The following is a 23848-nucleotide window of genomic DNA, read 5'->3' on the forward strand; positions in this document are numbered from 1 at the left end:
CACACAATAAATGAATGATAAAATGAAGTAATTGGCTGCATTGCTGACCCCAGCAGACACAAGTATTCATCTGTGGAGTCCAGGGTCTGATTTGCTTCCAGTTTAGTACAGGTAGGCTAAAGACATGAAACTTAGTTCTGAAATTCCTCAAAGTTTAAAGAGGTTGGGGTCTGGAATTCTGTTTCACAACCATCTCTGTTTTTAGCCTGTCTTTAATTCTGTTGTGAATGTTGAGGATTCTGGGATGGTTTAATGTGCTCCTTAGATGCCTTAGACGCACTACGCTCTCCATTAAGATGTGGTTTCAGTCAAGGAACCCAGCAGCCTTTCGAATTCGGTGCTCATTTGTTAGCACTATAGATCAGGGATTCCTGACCTTGAAATGATGACCCTCCAATCTGCATGTGTGTTCTGGTAAGGTTGTGTGGGAAGGGTTTCCTTCAGGAAACTGATTTTGTCCTGGACTAACATGAAGGGAAAAGGAGTCCAGGAGAGCTGGCTGTATTTCAAGGAATCCCTGTTGAGGTTACAGGGACAAACCATCCCGATGTGTCGAAATAATAGTAAATATGGCAGGCGACCAGCTTGGCTTAACGGTGAAATCCTAGCGGATCTTAAACATAAAAAAGAAGCTTACAAGAAGTGGAAGGTTGGACATATGACCAGGGAAGAGTATAAAAATATTGCTTGGGCATGTAGGAATGAAATCAGGAGGGCCAAATTGCACCTGGAGCTGCAGCTAGCGAGAGATGTCAAGAGTAACAAGAAGGGTTTCTTCAGGTATGTTGGCAACAAGAAGAAAGCCAAGGAAAGTGTGGGCCCCTTAATGAATGAGGGAGGCAACCTAGTGACAGAGGATGTGGAAAAAGCTAATGTACTCAATGCTTTTTTTGCCTCTGTCTTCACTAACAAGGTCAGCTCCCAGACTGCTGCGCTGGGCATCACAACATGGGGAATAGATGGCCAGCCCTCTGTGGAGAAAGAGGTGGTAGGGACTATTTAGAAAAGCTGGACGTGCACAAGTCCATGGGGCCGGACGAGTTGCATCCGAGGGTGCTAAAGGAATTGGTGGCTGTGATTGCAGAGCCATTGGCCATTATCTTTGAAAACTCGTGGCGAACGGGGGAAGTCCCGGATGACTGGAAAAAGGCTAATGTAGTGCCAATCTTTAAAAAAGGGAAGACGGAGGATCCTGGGAACTACAGGCCAGTCAGCCTCACCTCAGTCCCCGGAAAAATCATGGAGCAGGTCCTCAAAGAATCAATCCTGAAGCACTTATATGAGAGGAAAGTGATCAGGAACAGTCAGCATGGATTCACCAAGGGAAGGTCATGCCTGACTAATCTAATCGCCTTCTATGATGAGATTACTGGTTCTGTGGATGAAGGGAAAGCAGTGGATGTACTGTTTCTTGACTTTAGCAAAGCTTTTGACATGGTCTCCCACAGTATTCTTGTCAGCAAGTTAAAGAAGTATGGGCTGGATGAATGCACTATATAAGGTGGGTAGAAAGTTGGCTAGATTGTCGGTCTCAACGGGTAGTGATCAATGGCTCCATGTCTAGCTGGCAGCCGGTGTCAAGTGGGGTGCCCCAGGGGTCGGTCCTGGGGCCGGTTTTGTTCAATATCTTCATAAATGATCTGGAGGATGGTGTGGATTGCACTCTCAGCAAATTTGTGGATGATACTAAACTGGGAGGAGTGGTAGATACGCTGGAGGGGAGGGATAGGATACAGAAGGACCTAGACAAATTGGAGGATTGGGCCAAAAGAAATCTGATGAGGTTCAATAAGGATAAGTGCATGGTCCTGCACTTAGGACGGAAGAATCCAATGCACAGCTACAGACTAGGGACCGAATGGCTAGGCAGCAGTTCTGCGGAAAAGGACCTAGGGGTGACAGTGGACGAGAAGCTGGATATGAGTCAGCAGTGTGCCCTTGTTGCCAAGAAGGCCAATGGCATTTTGGGATGTATAAGTAGGGGCATAGCGAGCAGATCGAGGGACGTGATCGTCCCCCTCTATTCGACATTGGTGAGACCTCGTCTGGAGTACTGTGTCCAGTTTTGGGCCCCACACTACAAGAAGGATGTGGATAAATTGGAGAGAGTCCAGCGAAGGGCAACAAAAATGATTAGGGGTCTGGAACACATGACTTATGAGGAGAGGCTGAGGGAACTGGGATTGTTTAGTCTGCAGAAGAGAAGAATGAGGGGGGATTTGATAGCTGCTTTCAGCTACCTGAGAGGTGGTTCCAGAGAGGATGGTTCTAGACTAGTCTCAGTGGTAGAAGAGGACAGGACAAGGAGTAATGGTCTCAAGTTGCAGTGGGGGAGGTTTAGGTTGGATATTAGGAAAAACTTTTTCACTAGGAGGGTGGTGAAACACTGGAATGCGTTATCTAGGGAGGTGGTAGAATCTCCTTCCTTAGAAGTTTTTAATGTCAGGCTTGACAAAGCCCTGGCTGGGATGATTTAATTGGGGATTGGTCCTGCTTTGAGCAAGGGGTTGGACTAGATGACCTCTTGAGGTCCCTTCCAACCCTGATATTCTATGAGTCTATGAAAACCACTCCCTCTCTAGGCAGACTCCCACTGGTGGTATTCTTCTTCACACACCTGTTGAGCTGCTGTAATATGTTGGCTCTGTATGGTTTGAAACCTTATATCAAAGATGACAAGGTTTGGTAGGCTTGAGTTGAACACAGTAACAAAACAAGAAACTATGAAAGTGTTTCTTTTCTTAACCTTTGTTTCCTACAGACTGCGTCCTGGTTTGGATTAAATAGTGAGGTGGATCGATGGGGTATCATTTGTAAAGCAGCACATTATCAGAAAGCTTTTTAATTATATAAGTGCAACTGTAAATTATGGTGTGTAACTAGTCCATGGCAGGTGGGAACCCTCTGGGACTCTGAACTATCTAATTAACATCCCCTAGTTGTCAAGGAAATGTACCACAGATTCTGCTAGAGAGGTAATTACAGCTAAAAAAATGTCTCTCTCAAAACTTGTGTTTCATCTGTTCAAAGAAGTTGACTCGGAAATCATAGACTTTAAGGTCAGAAGGACCATTATGATCGTCTAGTCTGACCACCTGCACAATGCAGGTCATAGAATCTCACCACCTACTCCTGTATCAACCCCTAACCTATGTCTGAGCTATTGAAGTCCTCAAATCATGGTTTAAAGACTTCAAGGTGCAGAGACTCCTCCAGAAAGTGACCCCTGCCCCATGCTGCAGAGGAAGGTGAAAAACCCTTAGGGCCTCTGCCAATCTGCCCTGGAGGAAAATTCCTTCCCGACCCCAAATATGGCGATCAGCTAAACCCTGAGCATGTGGGCAAGACTCACCAGCCAGACACCCCGGAAAGAATTCTCTGTAGTAACTCAGATCCCACCCCATCTAACATCCCATCACAGGCCATTGGACATATTTACCTCTAATAGTCAAAGATCAATTAATTGCCAAAATTAGGCTATCCCATCCCCTCCATAAACTTATCAGGCTTAGTCTTGAAGTTGGATAGGTCCCACTGCTCCCCTTGGAAGGCTGTTCCAGAACTTCACTCCTCTGATGGTTAGAAACCTTTGTCTAATTTCAAGTCTAAACTTCCTGGTGGCCAGTTTATATCCATTTGTTCTTGTGTCCATGTTGGTACTGAGCTTAAATAATTCCTCTCTCTCCCACTTCTTTCTTTGTTTTTTTCTTATTTATATGGCTATAGAACCTTTTACTATTGGTTTTAGTTCCTTTTGCAAGGTCCAACTCTACATGGCTTTTGGCTTTTCTCACTTTATCCCTACATGTTCTGGTCTCAATAAGGTAGCTTTCCTTGCTGATCCCTCCCATCTTCCACTCCTTGTAGGCTTTCTGTTTTTTCGTAATAACCTCTCTGAGATGCTTGCTCAACCAGCTAGGTGTACAACTCCTGTCTATGAATTTTTTCCTCTTTCTTTGGATGCAGGCTTCTGATAGTTTTTGCAACTTTGACTTGAAGTAATTCCAGGCCTCCTCCACCTTTAGATCCACAAGTTCTTCAGTACCATCTACTTCCCTAACTAATTTCCTTGATTTTTTTAAAGGTAGCCATTTTGAAATCAAGAACCCTAGTCACAGATCTATTTTTGTTTATCCTTCCATTTAGTTTGAACTGAATTAGCTCATGATGGCTTGAACCAAAATTGTCCCCTACAACCATTTCTTCTATGAGGTCCTCACTACTCACCAAAATCAAATCTAAAATGGCATCCCCTCTTGTCGGCTCAGCAACTACTTGGTGAAGGAATCCATCAGCTATTGCATCCAGAAAAATCTGAGCCCTATTATTATTACTAGCACTTGTCCTCCACCAGAACACCAGACACTCCCTTCACTAGTCTGTCTGTTCCTCTGCCGGCTTCCCCCCCGTTTACAGCTCTGTTTGCTGGCATCTGTGCCGCTGCCTGCCTGGCTACCCTTATAGGACCCCTAGTCAGAGAAGCCCCACCCCCTAATCAGGGCTCAGCTTCTCTCCCAGCACACTGCCCCTACCAGCCTCCACACATATAAATACAAATACCTTCTCCTCCAACAGAACTCCCACTCAAACTCCCCTGTTTACAGCTCTGAAATGTCATTTTTAAAGATATATCCTGCTGTTTTAACCATTATTTTAAAATGGAGAAGTGTTTGTAAGTACCTATAAACCCCCTCTGTTTGATACTGTCTGAAAAGAAAAGTTTGCAGATATCTGTAGACAGGTACTCTCTGTTTGGATGAAATATTGTGTGTTTGTATGAAACTCAGCAAAATACACGCTGTGCTGCACAGCTAAACAATTCAGGCCTCTTTATCAAGTAGGCTAAAAGGTAATTAATCATGGAGTAGAGCACTACAACACAGCTCACTTGGATGTATTTAAAAGCAAATAGGTTGCTTGCTGGTCATGGATATCCAGTGTTGGCCACCAAAGTACAAGAGTCAGAGAAGTGTAAAACCCAGAACAGAGGTGGACATTAAATGTGGTTTTGTTTGTTTCCACCAACTTGATATCCCAAAAATAATATGCAACTTACAAGATAAGTAGGGTGAACAGATGTCCCAATTTTAGAGGGACAGTCCCAATATTTGGGGCTATGTCTTGTATAGGTGCCTATTACCCCTCACCCCCGTCGCAGTTTTTCACAGTTGCTGTCTGGGAAGGCTGAGGATGTAACCCTGACAGACCTGTATTGCATCATAGCTTGCTCCTTTTAGCAGATTGATTTATTTCATTTCTCCATGGATCTATAGGAGGCTCAACTTGAGCCTGAGATCTTTCTCCATTTGCTCTTGAGTCTTGTGGGCTGGCACGCAGGGGGAAAATACTGTTTTCCTTTTGAAAATATTTACTACAATCAATATTTAAGCAGTGGACTAAACTTTCAGACTTGTGGCCATAAATTCCAAATAACTAGATCTACCAAATATCACGATTTATCCAGTCTAAAATTGTACAGCCCCCATTTAACAGTGCAATGACTGTGGGTAATGGCTGCTAAGCTTATCTTATTGAATCAGATTCTGACTATAATGCAGTCTTGATTTTCACTCTTTTGATGGCATAGAAGAAGACACCAGACAAGCTGAGATTAGCACCCAAGTTTTTGCTTTGACAAGCTATCCAGTAAATCAGGTATTGACTAGGATCCAATACTTTTTGTTCAAGGAAGAATATAGATTGTTTGGAAAGCTGGCTAGTAAAAGCTTCCTGGATGAGTAATTGCCTCGTGCAACAAATAGAAAGGCATGGCACTTGTGAAAATGAAGACATAATTCAGTTGTACAGACACTGAAAATATCAAGTAAATGTAGAGGAAGCTCTAAAGAAAAAAGACTGGATGATAATAGAAGACAGTATAGGATACAAAGCGTATTGCCTTTTGGAAGGGCCAAAGTCACATGCCTGCCCTGTAAATTCATGGTGCTCATAAAATTAACACAAATATTACATTTAAATGAGATTTCTTCCCCTCACTCTACCCTTCTTTAAATGGTGCAAAAAAGGAGGAAAAGAAGATATGGCTCCATATTTCAATTGTCTTTGTGTTAATCTGTTTAGCAAATGCATCATCCACTTCAGTTCTTAATGGCTAGTTTGCAGTTCTTAATTTATAGTATTTCTTTTTAAAAAATGAGGTAAAGAAATTAATACTGTGGACAGTGTTTGCCTGCATTTTCTCTAATTTCTGCACATTGTAACTTGTTCACATTTTTCATCCCCTCCTTGTCTTCTGGGACCTGCTAATACTCCGCCTAGTTGCGGGTTAGTTATTGTATACATTTCTCCATGTAGCTGTGCCAGTGCATCGGTCCTCACATGCCACATCCATACTGCTCCAATCCTGAGAGCTCTCTGAATGTGACAGATTACATGGTGGTTTAGTGAGATAAGTAGCTGTCAAATTTAGACTAGCTTGATGATTCCAAACATGTGAGATATGGTCCATCACTTCTTGAGTTCTTGTGGTTAGAGAAGAAAGCCTAGCCGATTAAACCATTCAACTCTTGATCTTAGTTCTTTGAACATATTTTGCTTTAGTAATTTATCCACAGCTTGTTTCTAGTGGAATCTGAAAATGGCAGTAAGAAGTATATAGCTTTCAGCACAACTAAATTATATGATATAATTTCTGAACTAGCTAACGCACTAATGTTTGTGTGCTATGAGGTTCTGCCTTGCAGTTGCATATTAATGTGCTAAAGATCTTTCTCTCTAGCTTTTTGTCAAACACATTTAGGCATCTTAGTGTATTTTTTGTCTTAAAGCTGGGACTATAATTGTAACAATTTCAAGTTAGAAGCTCTACCTGCTGTTAGCACAGAAGTAGCCTTACAGCAGTATTAAGCCTTCTCATTTTGACTATGGCTTCCTCTCCTCACCCCTTTCAAAATGCACCCCAGATACCCTTCCTCTGCAGTGGCATTGGAAGAGACTGTTACCTCTAATATCATGTGTAGTACCTGTTCTTATCAGTTTAATATCTGATATGTCCAGTAAAAGTACAGAAGACACTCTCCCTCTGGGTATTGTGAACAACATAAAAACTGGAAACAAATATTCCCTTAAGCAGGGACTGAACCCACATGGTAGTGTTTCCTTTGTATGGAGTGCTGGTTTCAATTTTCATTTGCTCTCACTTTGTGTCTCTGTGTAGCAGTTTTTCAATCTATAAAGTGAGGACTTTATTTACAGTTCTATTAGATTAATTATTGTTTGCATTGTAAAAATGCTTTGAGGCCTATGTTAAGACACCATACAAGTGCAAAGTATTTGTAACTTTTTTATCCTTAAAATTTGCATTTCAGTATAAATCTCAGGATGCAAGTCATTTTAAAATTCTGTCACAATTTTTAATTTTTACTAAATAGTAATACCCAATGTATAATTAATTGACAAGCTGTCCTTGATCAGTAGTCGCACATTTTCCATGCAAGCCACAGGGAACCAATTTAATTTTTTCGAGGTTGTGGCTTCTAAAGGAAGATAAACACTAAAGTAATTTTTAGTACATTAAACACAATATGCATGTTTCAGCCTATTATTATTTACTTATTTATTTATTAAGCATTTACGCAGTGCTGTAAATGTATCAAAAGTCTGGCAAAACACAGACATCAGGTGCTGTATAGAATGGTTTTCAGTAATATTTTATAGCATGAAAATCAGAGTGTATAATGGAAAAACTACTTCAGCCTCCATCTCTGTATCTGTATGAATAAAATGTCTATTGAGAATGCAACATGCATTACAATCTTTCTAGTTAGATTTTTTTAAATAGCTGACTGCTCGTTCTGTACATGGTAATTTGCGTTTATTAGATTACGATGTAAAAGTTTAATGGCTTTATTATATTGGATTTAAAAAGAGCTTGCTCCAAATGTGAAAAGTCAAATAATTAACTGCTTTTGTTGTTTTTCACCATAACTATCAACTTGCAACTCTGTAAGTGGTACAATGTTAGGTTTATGCTGATAGGTGGTTGTTGGTTTGCTTAGCAGAGACGATATGGCAGTAAATGATCAGTGAGTACATCACACTGGAAAACACAATCAAGGAACTCTTTTACTTTCTGGACTCTTAAACTGACTCCTTGATTTAGGGAGAGATTTTAGGGAAGGGGAGACAAAAAGTAATTACACACAATGGCCAATTACAGTTGCCTTTTGTCAGGGCAATTCAGAAGTTGTTCCCCTTCTGTGCCCAAATGGATTGGAGAAGAGGTGGTGACCCAGCTCAGACTCAACAGAGCAACACTCCATGGAACAGGTTGCATCAGACTAAAGAGTGCACAGCCTACACAATCAGGGTCTAAATCCAAAGCCCACTGAAATCAATAGAAGGACCCCAACTGACTTCATTTGCACTGGACTAGACCCTCACTGTTTATGCTGGAAAGCTCTGTGTTGCTCTGTACCCAAGGTTGTTCTTTAAAAGTATAACCTAGCTTTTATCTCTTGTTGGGTTTTTTTCAGGCCAAATTGCAGGTGGGATTTCTGGTTTTAAGGATGAAATAAAAACCATGTCATCAAAGTAAACAAAAGCCAGAGAGAATAGGTATTCTTCAAGTGTGTGTCAGTGTGGATCCCATGGCAGTTGCACATGCACCTCGTGTGTCCAAGACTGCACCTTTTGAATAGCATTGTCCATTGGGGCTGCACATGCACCTTGTGCTGCCTTGTACACCTGTGTGAGGGCACGAAGCCATAAAGAGTGGAGCAGTTGTGGCCCTTCCTCTTGCTGCTTGAGACCGAATGTAGTGACCGTTCAACCCACTACTCTCCTTAGAGATTTAACTTTTTTCTTTCCCCCGGCTACAGTCTGTGAAGAAAATTTACCTTAAAACTCCCATTTTCCTTGACTTAGATGTTCTGGAGAAAAAAGAGAGAGAAAACTGTTCATGACATGCACCTTCCCCTCACACCTGTACAGCAGGGTGAAGTACTTTGCATCATGCTTCATGGTGGACTCTGAAATGTCATGGTTCAAACCACATTGGTCTTGTGATTGACTGATTTCTATCAAAGATGGACATATTTGTTGCCTCTTCAGCTGAGGGGAGAGCCACATCCCTGATGATGCTCTGTATACAAATCCTTCTCTTCATTTACCCACAAATCCAGTGCTGCTGGGTTCAAGTTACATCTGCTAGAGAAATTCATGTGGGTCACTTTGGAACCAAAGGTGACAGAATGAGACCAACGGCCAGTGCGCTCTCAAACACACACCATACCCTGGGCTCGGTGGAGGGTGCGGGGACATGAAAACGTGATGCTGGTGCTGACAGAGTCGGCCGTGGAGATTTCTGTGTTGACAACCTCAACGTCCATGAAACCCACAACACCAACAGCCTTGGTGCTGGCATCTCAGGCAATAAAGTCAGCGCCTCTGCAGAAGGTCAGCACCAAAACACAGAGCCAAATGGAGCATAACTCCAAATCAAGCATAACCCCAAGCATAAGAGGAAGTCCTAGAAAGAGTACATAAAACCCCACTTCTCCAAGGACAGGAATGGAATGGCTTATGGGCAGAAAAAGAAACCTGGTACTGACACTAGCATCATGACTGAGCCTGGCAAGATCCTGAGATACATCTGCATTTATCTGCGTCTCCCGAGGGATGTTCTTCATGTTGAAAGGATGACTAGCACAGGAGCCAGGTGGCTGTGCAAAAGATTCTGATCTTGTATGCATGAGGCACATACTTACAGTGAGATCCACCCTGACTACAACGTGTTGAAGAACTACAGTTTTTGTAGGTTATTTTTATAAAATATGAAGCACAGAAAGCGTCACTCTTTGCAGGGTATCTCTTTCAGTATATTAACATTCTTTGACCATCTTTCTCTCTTTCTGGGGCCAGGTCTACACTAAAAAGTTACATCGAAAAATCCACACACCTGAGCGACATAGTTAAACGTACCTCACCTCCTTTCTGGGGCCAGGTCTACACTAAAAAGTTACATCGAAAAATCCACACACCTGAGCGACATAGTTAAACGTACCTCACCTCCTCCCCCTGTAGACAGCACTAGGTTGATGGAAGAATTATTCTGTCAACCTAGCTACCACCTTTCAGGGAGGTGGATTAACTATAGCAACAGGAGAACCCTTCCCATGGCTGTAGTGAGTGGCTATGCTGAAGTGCTAGAGTGGTGCAGCTGCAGCGGTGCCATTGTAGCGATTTAAGTGTAGACAGCCTGAGTTTTCTATCCATCCTTGTACTCTGACGTTCAGCAGAAGGAAACTGAGGTGGCTGAGGAACAGCACAGTACTTTATAACCACCACCAGGGATGCCAGCGTGCTCCCCAATGGGCACCATGTACTGCAAGGTTTTGTTCATTTATTCAGGTTTGCAGAATTGGGCCTTCTAAATACGGTTGTTTAGGATATTCTGTTTCAGCTTGTCTACTTAAACTGTAAACTATACAAGTAGGCAGCTGCATTTGAGAAAAAGGTGTCCGAATTATGCAGAAAACTTCCTAAATCTGAGCTTCTGCTAAATTAGTACTTCACATGGAGACACTGAAAGTATTAGCTGAAAGGTTTCTAAGTATCTGGGCCATCTTATTATAGTGGTGTAGTGAAGTGTAACTCTGAGTTGCCAGTCTGTGCAGACTCCATGTCGTAACAATTTTGACAAGGAATATTCAATTACTCTAATACATGTGGTGGGAAGGAAAATGTGTGCTTACCAATGAATGTTTGCTGTTTTGACAATAGGTTTACCTGTCGTAAGATTTGCTTCCCCTCTGTGCTGTGTTAATGGGTTTTAGAAAAGCAGTGTTGCTGCCAACCTTATTTTTTTAAAATATTATAGTAGTTTGATATGAGAGGCCTTGTGTCCCCGGCCAGCTTTATTTGCAGGCCCCTGTCTTAAGAATGTTTTGTTTGTACCCTGTGGCATTAATAAATCGGTGTTCTACTGTGTCTTTTTATTAATCAGTTGAATTGCACAGATTCTGTAATAAGAAATTTAATGTGCTGCACTTACAGGATCTAAAGACTTCTAAATGAATCTTCTAATTTAAAAATAAAGATCTGTTTTCCTAATAGTTTTATATTTTTGTACACTTAAAATCTAAAGAAATCAATCAAACAACAATAACCAGATGGTTTTAATTAAATACTTATTACTGCCATGTTAAAAAGCAGAAATAATTTCCCTCTGTCTTTTTGTGTCTTCTTTGTGACCATTTTCTCAACTAAAATGTCTAGTTTTTTCTTTAAAAATCATTTTTATTCAGTAAAAGTTTTTCATCTAGTAGAGGATCTATATTAAATAAGTGTTTGATTTTAAAAGAAATTCAAGTATGAGTTTAATTTGCAAAAGTAAGTAAATTCTTTCTTTCTTAAGGGTGAAACTGCTTCCTTAGCTCACCATATTATGCTTAGGTACTTCAGCAAATGATATTTGTATCAAAGCATCTTTGTACACCTGTGTTATTGACAGGGTATGTCGAAAGAAAGACTGAAGACATTTGACATGGGTTTAATCAGGCCACAACTTTATTATTAGACGTCTGGGACGACCTGGCAGATAACAGTAGACAGTGTAGATAACCCCATGTTTATTCCATAATTACTCGGGGGGGTGGGCGGGGGGGAGGGAAGGCTTTTACCTGCTACCTCTCTTTTCCCCTCCAGGTCCCGCCAACAAATCCATTGCCGGGACCTTAATCCCTCCTCCCCACCCCCCACCCCGTCCCATAGGAGGGTTAATGTGAGCTATAAGAATGGGGGGTTGGCTCCCTGCCATACCAACCATAGGAATCCCCAACTGCCCTCCATTCGTTCCTTTCATGAACTTCTCTTTTTAAGTCCTTTTCCAAGCCATTTATCCGATCACTGTATACTTTTCCTGTGGAGTACCTACACTTGACATCCGCCCTACACTTAAATAATGAGTTGCTTCAACCTTGGTTCATGTAAAAAGGAAGGCTCAAGGCACCATGCTGCCCCTTTTCAAAGCCTGCATTCCCAGGGGATGCCCCTTTTGCAGCAGTTTTCATCTCTTCCCCCACCCCAGCCATAAAGCACTGTTCCCTTCACTCACAGGGGAAGCTCTTCACACTTTTGTTTTTAAAGCATATTTTCACAAATACACACTTATATCAGAGTAAAGAGATGTGAAACTTTATTATTTCCTAATCAAAGAGCTGTATGGTCTAGTAGACCAAACATAGGGCTGGGAGCAAGGTATTCCAGAGTTCTAGTTTTGACACTAACTCATTGTTTTATCCTTAGGCAAATTACTTACCCGTTCTGTGTCTTGTTTGTACCATGGCCTGCTAGCCAAACATCCGCTTGCTTAAAGGTGCAGGGCGGTCATTAAGGATGTTGACACAACTGTTGAAATAGTGTCAGAGCTAACCAGCAAACAACAGTACATATTTGCTAGAACATATAAAAATAGTAGCTATTATTTTTCATTAATGTCTCAGCAGTGGGGTATTACATTTGAAAATAAATAAATAAACTTAACTATTGAGCCTGCAGCGGGTGAGAGCTATGGGGGCCTGTGTTGGCTGACTGCTCCAGCCTCACCGTCCCAGGGCTTCAGTGTAAAATGTCACGGAGGTCTCTGGAAGTCACTGATTCCACATCCTCTATGACATAATCTTAGCATGATTTATAACTGGTCTATTTTTCAATGTTTAGAAGTAATGCAGTTATGTATATGTGATCATTTATTTTAACATATAAATGTTATGTTTTATTTGCTGTGTCCCAAATATAGTCTGAATGCACATCTCATCTGTTCCCGTAACACCTTCATTTTAAGAATTGACAGTACAATGCACAGTATAGTTTAGCCACTGTTGTCTTTTAATGATGATAAACATACTCCTGTTTCTCAACTGCCCTGTGCTGCTGCAGATTTAAATCCTAACATGGCACGGATGAATAATCTATAAATATTTATGGTGTTTCTTTATGCTCCTAGGAGTTTTCTTTTTGCAAATTATTATTGATTAAAAAAAATTGCCTTTTAACTTTTAGTTTAATATCCAGAATTTTAATAGCCAGAAGCTGCTCATTAGAGTTGACTCTTGAAATTGTAGTATTTCTTTTTTTGTCTGTTGTTATGCTTTGTTCTTTCTAAGTATTTTTCATATTACTGTTTAATCAACAGGGATGCACTCAATCTTCTGCAGCAGAAACAGAAGAGCAAAGCTGCGGAATCAGGACCTATGGTTTCTCCAGCTCCTACTCAGCCTACTGTAGTGCCTTTGGCTCCACAAGCAACAACTGTGTCCTCTGTTTATCCACGGCCTGCAGTTCCACCAATTTCCATACCAGGTCAGCCTGCAGCACAGGTAATAACTCTGTTAAAGCAGCAACTTGCATTCAGTTACAACTAAATAATGCCACATCTTTTCATTTTAAATAAATAATAATAATCATGACAAATATGCTGAACTTCATTTTAGTCAGTGTTATCTAGCGATTGGAGACGGGGCCTGGGATTCAGAACTCATGGGTTTTATTCCCCAACTCTGCAACTGACTTGCTGTGACCACAGGCATGTCACTTAACTGCTCTGTCCTTATCTACACTTAGAAAAAGGTTCTTCCCCCCACCCCCCAACTAAATTAGTTCAATTAAGCTACTTTAACTGGACTGAAAACCTCACTTAACATCAGTGCAAACACAGTTTAACACATTTAGCATGACATGGCTATATCTTGACCTGCTGAAGACATTAAATTGATGCTAACTGGGCATTTAAGTTGTGCTAAAGTGGTCTTTTTGATCAAAGTTGATCTTCATTTTTACCTCAGTTGAGCTAACCCAATTGGGGAACCTCCTCCCCCGAGTTTTTCCCCCCCCCCAGACTACATAAGGCCACAATGGCTAAGTTTTCCCTTACCCGTACAGTAAAACATTACACACATCTGATTATATGTATAGCACGTTGAAATCTCTGAATAATAAGAGGCATGTGAGTGCAAAAATCTATAAGCATGGATTAAAAATAAATATAGGTAAGAAGCATGGAGTTGGATTAGGCAAGGGTTAGAGCAGGGGTGGCAAACTTTTTGGCCTGAGGGCCACATCGGGGTGCAAAACTATATGGAGGGCTGAGTAGGGAAAGCTGTGCCTCTCCAAACAGCCAGGTCCCCGACCCCTATCCACCCCCTCCTACTGCCCCCCTCAGAACCCCCCGACCCATCCAAGCTCCCCTGCTCCTTGTCCCCTGACCGCCTGCTCCTGGGACCCCACGCCCCAAACTGCCCCCCCCGGACCCCACCCCCTATCCTACCCCCTTGCTCCCTGTCCCCTGACTGCCCCCCAAGACTCCTATCCACACCCCCACCCCCTGACAGGCCCCCCAGGACTCTACCCCCTTTCCAACCCACCCTGTTCCCCGTCCCCTGACTGCCCCAACCCCTATCCACACCCCCACCCCCTGACAGGCCCCACCGGGACTAACACACCTATCCAACTGCCCCCTGTCCCCTGACTGCCCCCACCCTAGAATGTCCGCCCCATCCAACCGCTTTCTGTCCCCAAACTGCCCCCCAGGACCCCCTGCCCCTTATCCAACCCTCCCGCTCCCCCCGCCCCCCTTATCATGAAGCTCAGAGCAGCAGGAGCTTGCAGTCCCGCCTCCCTACCAGAGCCAGCTGCGCTGCCCGTGCGGTGGCATGGATGCAGGGGGGGCCAGAGGCTAGCCTCCCCAGCCAGGAGCTCAAGGGCCGGGCAGGACGGTCCTGCAGGCCGGATGTGGCCCGCAAGCCATAGTTTGCCCACCTCTTGGTTAGAGGATTGGGGCTGAGTAAGGATTGTTTGTGTTTATAAAATGTCAAAACCTTGTGAGCCTTTCTCTGAATAGTTGAACCCTAAATGGCAGAAATATTGAAAGATCCATTATTTTGGGGAGAATTCCACCATGCCGGAATGCTTCCAGATCGGATCTGTGAAATTGGACCATTCTGGTTCTAGAACCAACTTTGAAGTACAGCTGCAGGTTCAGGTCTGGTACCTGTTAACAATTTATAAGAGTTATAGAATGTTTGCAAAAAGAAAAGGAGTACTTGTGGCATCTTAGAGACTAACCAATTTATTTGAGCATAAGCTTTCGTGAGCTACAGCTCACTTCATCGGATGCATGCAGTGGAAATGCATGTATCAGCTTATGCTCAAATAAATTGGTTAGTCTCTAAGGTGCCACAAGTATTCCTTTTCTTTTTGCGAATACAGACTAACATGGCTACTACTCTGAAACCTGTCATAGAATGGTTGGTATTCTGTGATGAACCATAGTAAATAATGTAGATTTTTTTTTTTTGTAAGGTTAAAAAAAGTAATAAAATTTCAGGTCTAGATATTTTTTTCTGTCATGATAAAAAAGTGCTTTGCCTGCAGCTATATCAGAACACACTGTGATTTGTATTCAACACACAGTGTATATGCTGTATAATTTCAGAGAGTATTTCTTGTGAAATCCACCTGTTTTTCCTGCTTGATATTTTCATTGGCATTACAAGGAATTGCTTGCAATATAGTTCCCTTTCATGAAAAGGTTGTGAATGCTGAATTGCGACATGACTGAATGAATTGGGCAGGAAAGGCAGGTTGATGACAAAGGAGACGGATGTACAGTGAAACCTGTCTTAAGCAACCACTGAAGGGACTGATAAATCTATAGCTCAACAGAGCTTCTACTAACCGTTCTCTTCTAAAATAAAGGTTTAGCATAACTGTACTCTGCAGGCCCTAAGCTGGTGTAATACAGCAATGCTGATTTCACCAGCCGAGAACCAGGGCTGATATTTGTGGAGTAATTTGCTAGATCAGTAGGATTCATTGTACTCTGTAAACTGAAGTTATCTTGTTCCTTATCAGTGATAAGAAATATGGGCAGAATAATAGAAATTGGGTACACTTTTTACCCCAAATGTATATGACTGTGGAATTTTCTTTAAAGAAGATAGTTACTTGTCAGTACTGTCTGTATGGACCACCCATCTTGATTTCCTTTATGTGCTGAAGATCAAGTACTTGTATAACACGTTATAGTACTGTGCCTAGAATCTCTGTGTTTATCCAGATTTAAACCTGGCAGGCGTGGTGCAATGGAGCAAATATTCAGATTTTTTTTTCAGCCTTCATTTTCTTACACTTCAGCTTTATGGAGTAAGATAAAACAAATACTGTACTGCATTAATTTCCTTGGTTCTGTATAACCTGTTTTGCTGGTCTGAATAGGATTTTTCTTTCTGCTATCTTTCAGCAAGAATAGAACATTCAAATTATTTAAATTTAATCTTAGGCATGTTAATACTAGCTACATGTTAATGCTTTTTTAAAGTTGAGGTTTGTTGTAAGTGAACAAAAGCTACCAACTGAAAAGCATTACTGCCCTACTCTTGTTTCAGCAGAGGAGTGTGGGTGTTCTCTCCCTGTATTTAATATGCAAAATATTTGCTTTCAGGGTACATTCACAGAAGTCCCTGCCAGCAACATCCGAAGAGTTATTGCTAAGAGATTAACAGAATCTAAAACTACTGTGCCTCATGCATATGCTACTACTGACTGTGACCTTGATGCTGTCTTGAAACTAAGGAAAGAACTAGCGAAAGGTTGGTAGATGTTGTTTATTATTCAAAATAAACTGATCTAAAGACTACCCAGTACTAACTGGACTATCTTGACCTGCTATACAATTAGTTACACCCACGCTCTCTGTACAGAAAGAAAAGGAGTACTTGTGGCACCTTAGAGACTAACCAATTTATTTGAGCATAAGCTTTCGTGAGCTACAGCTCACTTCATCGGATGCATACTGTGGAAAGTGTAGAGTGAGTAGTCTTCTATATTGAGTTTCAATACTGGGCATTCAAATAAACTTTCTTTCTTTGTACTATGACAATTTGTTTTCATTAAGACACTTCCTGTTTCACTGTCCTGTCTTAAGCAGCCACTTTGTGTCTGTTTCTGGGGAGGCTGGTGATGATTGTGATGTGATTTTTATGTATGTCTACAAATCTAAAATCAAGTAAAAGTTATTGTGGTGTGGGTTTTTTTTTTTGGTTTGTTTTATTTTAAATTTGATTTCATTCAGCATGTTGTTTTTAAAAGCCCCTTCCTACGGAAATAAACATACTAGTCAAGGTGTTCTAATGTGACTCATGATTTTGGGTACCTTAATTTTTGGAAGCCCAATATCACTTTAAAGGGGCCTGATTTTCAGAAAGTGTTGAGTATCCTTCCTCTGAAGACCAGGCCCAGTTCTAATTTCTCAGGTTACCTGAATTCACTAATCATTCTGGAAAAACCTTTGCCAGTCTATTCACAGGAGATGCACTTCATACAATATTTCTTTTTTTCATAAAGTCATGGCCTATCTTTCTGAATTTAGAATGCAGCCTAAAAATGACAGAATGGTTTGCCACAGATAGTGGTATAATCTTCAATCCTTAACTCTACTTTAGAGTTCATCTGCTGTATTACAGTTATCAAAACTGTCCGTTATTGTGTAGTCTTTTTTTTCTCAGTACATTGACAGACAAGCAAAAAATTACCATTTGCTTCATCATCCTGTAGATAAGACACAAACTCTGTGATTGCTTGTGGTTACTGGAATCAAGCAGGTTCATAGGAGACCAGAAGACTGCAATGTTATTCAACCAACCAGTATGAGAATGCTCACGCAACTGCAGATTAACACAAGATTTCTAATTATACAGTAGGTTTTTGTTTCCTTCAGTCCTATCTCTAGAATACCTGCAGATTATTCTGACTGACCACCTAGAGAATTAGGTGTATTAGAATCTTGGCATATCGGGATGGATGCATTATAGGTTGAATTCCTAAATGACAAATCTGTGTGTAATGTTGAGGGATATCCTACTGAAAGATACACACATGCCGTTTCCCATAGCATACGCTACTGGAAGCCTGGGTTTTGGTAGCCTAAAGCTGATGAAGCTACTGGGAAATGAAAGGTAATTCAGTATGACTAAAAGCTTTGTGTGGCTTTGTCTTCACTAGGAAAAAAAGGTGTGTTCTTAACTCATCTTAACACATGAGGTAAAATCCATTAAAGACCAGGCAATTTGTAGTTTTAATATGAACTAGGAGATCTTACCTTGAATTCAGTGTGATTTATGCATGTGCTTAAAGTAAATACTAGAGCTAGTCAGAAAATGGAATTTCTGTCCTGCGGAAAATTCTGACCGTATGGAAAAACTTCAATTTGAAACTAATAATTTCATTTTGATAATGCTGAAACATTATAATAAAATTAAATATATAAAAATGTAATAATAGAAAAGTTTAAATGAATCCAAAGGAGGTAGTCTAAATGACTACTTTCAAAATGTTTCCATCAAAGATTTAATCTAAATTGACACATTCCTGCAACACATTTTAGATTTTAATGACACTGCATTTTCTGTTGGAAAACTATTGGCATTTTTTCTACCACCTTTATTAAATATGCATATAGTAGTACTCTGCTGAATTGCGGCCTGACAAACAAAATCCTACTGTTTGGTGGTGAATACTGAGATTTGTAAATCCATCCTACTTGAGAGTGCTACCTCAGCTCTATTTAATGTGCAAAGATATTTTTTTAAAGAACTTCTGTTGTCCAGAATCAACTTGGAACCCAAGTGAAGTTGTATTCTTTATATTTGGTAAACTATGTAGACTGGGGAGTATTCATTGCCTTTGAAGAATATTATATTAGCTGACTTTAGTCACTGTGTGTACGAAGGAACTTGTACTTGTGGCAGAGGAAAAATGTAGGCAGCCACTTAGCAATCCCTATATTTATCTACTCAAAAATCTTCTCCTCATTGTAACTAAAGTAACAGTTACATTGTTGTTTGTGAATCTATCCGACGTTTCTAGTTGCCCTCAGATACAGAACTGAGGATATTATAAGGAGTATTTGTTATTACAGCCACTTATTTGATCTAAAGAGAGAACACCACCATAATACAGTCTATTTTTTAAATGCTGTTACTAGAAATGTGAAAAATATTGAAACTGTTTCCATCAGACTTTGAAGTCTACAGGCTGAGTAACTCAAACCAAATATAAAACTCAGTATGCCATAATGTCATACTAGAGAGGCTACAGGTTTATCGTGATCCAATACATATTGCTCTTTAATAAATCACATTTATTTATTTATTTTATTTTAGAAGAATTCTATCTTCTGGCTTAGCCAAGTAGAAACTTTAGGCTGAGGCAAAGCTTCTCTTCTGTTCTGTAACATAATGTTTTACTGTGTTCTATTTCAAGGACTAGTTCTGATTAATTATTCATTTTAATAAGTTCATGTTACCACCTAGATGAAGATGAAACGAATTTGGTAAACTGTGAAGTCATGTGATAAATGAATTTACCATGCACCTTTGACCTGCTTTCTGCTCACTAATCTATCTCTCAAGGATTTATTCTAAAATTGTAAATCCCTGAGTAGTTGCAAACACTTGCCATAATTCTTAATCAACCTGCTCTGGAAAATTTTCCTTAGTCTCCTGCAAAATGTGAATTTTTCTCCACAATGATGTGCAAGATCCATTCCTGCCCTAGCAATATCTTTTCTGTACATAAAATGTCATTACATTAGTGTCTGTCTTGCATCCCTGCAGAGGACTTAAAAGTCTATTCTCCCGCTCAGTGGACAGTCCTCTGTCTAATTTAAACCAGTTATATCTGAATCTCTCACTTCCATGAATTATAATCACATTTATTACTTTTCATTTTTTAGGGGGAAAATGCTTTAAAATAATTGGGAAAACAATGACTGCTTCTCCTTTTGATGAATCTAGTAAATTATGTTGATGGAAGGCACATATAATCACTTACAAAGTTTAATTTATCAGTGTATAAAATTCAGATAATCTAGGGACACAGATCTATCTTTGTCACTTTGCAAATCTAATTTTGGACCATATCGCTGTGAAATCTCATTTTTCTCCCCCACAGAAGTGTAGACTTCATAAACCCAGCAGCAAAGCTCAACTCTTCTTAATTTTTTTTAATGTGTTCAAGAACTCTCACAAATAAAGTTATGTAAGTAAATATTAGGCTGAGCCAAGTCTGTTAGCGAATTAGGATTAGAATTATGCATGTTGTTTCTTTTACATCAAAAGAAAAATTTGCCTTTAGCATTTCATAGTATTTTTTTTTAAATGAATGGTGTATTACGTTTTAGGAAGATACAACTTTGTTCTTCAGGATTTTTATGGAAATGTATGTGAATATTGACCTTTGTTTTACACAAGAAAGTATATAGATAATCCAACAGGTTTCTGATGTGATTTCTGAATGGAATGTTTTGATAGTTTTTCTTCGATCATTTGTGTCAGGTGTGCATATGATCTCAGCTGTTGTTGAGCCAGTTTTAATATCTGTATACTCTCCATTACATCATCCATTACATCATACTACACATATTGACAAGCTGCTACACATGAGAGGGAGCTTTATAAATCCAAAGAAGCCATATACAGCATTTGCATTTTGTCTTAAAGCTTTCCGGTTGTGTTTGCAATCATCATCATCATGGTTTGAAAACTTGTAGAACCAGATTCAGCTAAGGAAAGTGATAGCTTAGCTTCAAAGGTGGCAACCCTGGCAAGGGTCTTTGACTGCGCAATGCCTGTCTAGAGTGATAGGGCTGATTTAGGAGATGGTGCAGCCAGTGGTACTGATTAAATGCATCCCCTCGCCAGCCTTCGCCTGATTGTAAAGCTGTGCTCCTCCAGCAGAATTCACAAGACAAGGCCACAGTGAAAAAACAGCCCGCCCTTCCTGGTGGGTGAACCTATCTTGTACTAGGTGCATTAACAATAGCTACTGCAGGGAGACATCATGGCTGGTAAGGTGGGGCCGAATCTAACCTGTAATCTGGTTAATACACCGTCCTATTTTTGGAGAATAAAACCCAAGGACCTCACCACTGGAAACAAGATATAAAACTTAATCATGCATCAAGCCGTAGGGAAAACAGAAACAACAAAATGGAGCAATAAATACAGTAAAATCCAGTGCACAGAAATGCAAGTAACAGAATCAAGTTAGTTTCCTAAAAAAAAAACTGCCTCAGCACTTCTTCACAATGATAAAATACCAAGCTCAGCAGAGCAGTCTATTAGCTGAAAAGATGCACTGAATATGAGAAAACGTATGAGTTTGACCACAAATATACATCATTCATTGAGAAAGTAAAGATATCCACTTGGCAGAAAAACACACTACACGCCTCTTAAATTAAATATCAAGAGGATTTTAGGCCAGAACAATAAACAAACTTTAATATACCACTCACCCATCTTGCCTCAGTCCCATTACTTACTAAAGTGGGGCTTAATCCCTGCTAATACCCTCTAAAGAGTTTTATCACTTTAGTGTTTTAGTTACACATCTTCATAAGTATATGATTTTTCTTTGTACCCAGATGAATGTCATGTGGTTTGTAAACAACTTCACCAAATACAGGGCTGTCTACCAGAGCAAAGGAGGGTGCTACTAACTGCCTGTTTTAGTGGATTTGGGACAGAAAGAATCCCTTTCTTTGCTCCTGCGATGCCACTGTGGTGTTATGTAGCATGTACAGTACACTTTACATCTTATTCATTAGTGCACTGGAAGAGTTATCTCAGTAGAACTGCTGCAAACCTTTTGTCCCACAGTGAGCTCAGTAAGACAAGCCCATCAAAGCTTGCTTGCTCTATTTTATGAACTGTCTGCCCTTCACTTGAAAGCTTCAAACACATTAGACTTGTAAATAAGGAGTCTAACTAAAATAATACAGACTGGGTGCCTCTGATCCAACTGGAAATGATACTACTTTGAATGATATTCTATCCTCAATTTGTTGAAACATCTTTCAGTTGTAACAAGCTCATGTTCTCCTGATGATCTGCATTGTGAGAAACCAACAAACTTTCTTTACTCTGAACAATCACCTAGACAAATCATTAACATGGTCTCATCATGGGTCATCCATCAATGTACAAATAAGAGACTAATTCATGTATGGATTTAACATGTGAACTGTTTTGTAATATTGTTCATTTGACTTCAGTGGGAGATGCCCCAATTTACACCAGTTCATCTGCTCACATAGCATTGCATTTTAGATTTGGAGCAGGATGTCATGTGACTCAAACCCTGTATGCATTACTTTTGTAAATTTAGTGCTAGAAGGCAAACAAAAAAGGCCCTAGTGAGCAGGAACTTTTGATTGGAAGATTCTATGATATTTGGATTTATATATAGCTTTATTTTTAACAAAGTCTTTCTGAATTTATTGTAAGCATTGAATCATTCATGAAGAAAGATCATAATTTTTGTTTCATGGTTCCTTGTGGAAAAGGCCGGATACTTTATTTCCTTGTATATATTAGGATCTATATTGTTTTCTATAGAGATTGTACAGAATCCGACATAGTAATTTAAAACTAAGTTTCAGACATCTATAGTTTTTCTATGTCCTCCCTCTACCATTAACATTGGTTTAATTAGTTTAAGGAAAATGTATGTGAGCTGTTCTGTAATTCTTCCATTTGAGTATGAGCTCTGTTTTCTTTCCTCTAATGGCAGATTATCCCATGAAATTCCATTTATCTTCTCCGCCATCATAAAAGATTTTTTTGGGCATTGGTCTCTTCTAAATTGTAATTCTGTTCCAATCAAAATTTTTTTTTGGGGCAATGGAATTTTCTTCAGTCATCAAATATAAAGCCATTTGAGCTCAGCATTCACTGCTATCTCATGTAATTAATACTTTTTGTTCTTGCTGTATAAATTGAGCTATCTTACTGAAGGGTTTGGAGTAGAGCACTTGGAGCAGGACTATCTATTCCAAACTCTGTCAACTTGTCCAGTGACACACAGTGAATCACTTTGGGTCCAATCCTGAACATTGCTGAGCGATTCCCATTAAAGTCTATGGCACCTGATGGAATTGGGCTATTAATCTCACAGGGATTTTGTGAAGCTTAAATAAAGTCTCAGCGCTTAGTGTGTAAAGCATATTGCATTTTCAGCCGAGCATCTCAAAGTGCTGTTCTTCTGCTAGTTGGAGTCCTCTCTTTTTTGAGGTAAAAATGTCACCCCCTCTAGGAGTTGTATGTTATCAGTCTGCTCCTGCTCCTTTTGAAGTGGTAGATGGCAAAACTGCTGTTGATTTAAGTCAGAGCAGAATTGGACCCTGTCCTGTGTCATCAGAAGGGCAGGGTGAAGCTGGGAGCAGAAGCTGTGGCTTCTACTGCTTTTCCAATAGTGTGAACCCTAGGAGGGTCTGCAGGTTGAGGTTTGGGAGAGCAGGTTAACATGGGAGAGCTAACAAGGAGAGGAGCTGGTCATGGGGAAATCTCTTCTGTGGCAGGAAGATGATGGGAATACTGCTTCCAAGGAACTCAGTAGATCACCTAGCAGGCAGTGATTCTGGTCCCATCACTGAACTCCCTCCTACTCTCAGCCATCTGCTGCAGAGCTATATAATGCAGGTCTTTTATAATCCCCTGTCTGTAGTCCTTTAAACTGTTTCCCAGGAGGATCACATGCTCTGTTTTCCCCAACCCCCTCTAAATTTATCTATAGTCATTTTTTTCAGAGAACTTAGTATATTATAGCTCTCTATCGCACTTGTGAGTGCGAGAACTTTGGCAGAACAGACCCCAGGGCATCAAATTGGTCACCCAGAAAACGAGGAACATGCTGTCACCTGTGAAAAGTTTGGTTTAAGTGACTTGCCCAGCATCGCACAAGTACTCTGGCAGAGTCAGGGATTAAATCCAGTTCTGCAGTATGGCATTCAACTGCCTAAACCACAAGACCAGACTTATTCTTGCAA

General features: G+C 40.4%; 1 protein-coding gene across 5 annotated transcripts in view; it reads left to right on the plus strand.

Annotated features, from left to right (window-relative positions):
- PDHX (pyruvate dehydrogenase complex component X) overlaps positions 1-23848 on the plus strand; it is a 97790-nt gene that overhangs the window by 44835 nt on the left and 29107 nt on the right. For all 5 annotated transcript variants that reach the window (XM_084630471.1, XM_084630472.1, XM_084630473.1 and 2 more), the window contains exons 6-7: positions 13157-13340; positions 16463-16610. In XM_084630471.1, the coding sequence (XP_084486597.1) occupies positions 13157-13340; positions 16463-16610 (332 nt within the window). The remainder of the gene's footprint in view (positions 1-13156; positions 13341-16462; positions 16611-23848) is intronic.

The sequence above is a fragment of the Lepidochelys olivacea genome, assembly GCF_965140295.1.
Source record: "Lepidochelys olivacea isolate rLepOli2 genome assembly, chromosome: 6".
NCBI classification, from domain to species: domain Eukaryota; kingdom Metazoa; phylum Chordata; order Testudines; family Cheloniidae; genus Lepidochelys; species Lepidochelys olivacea.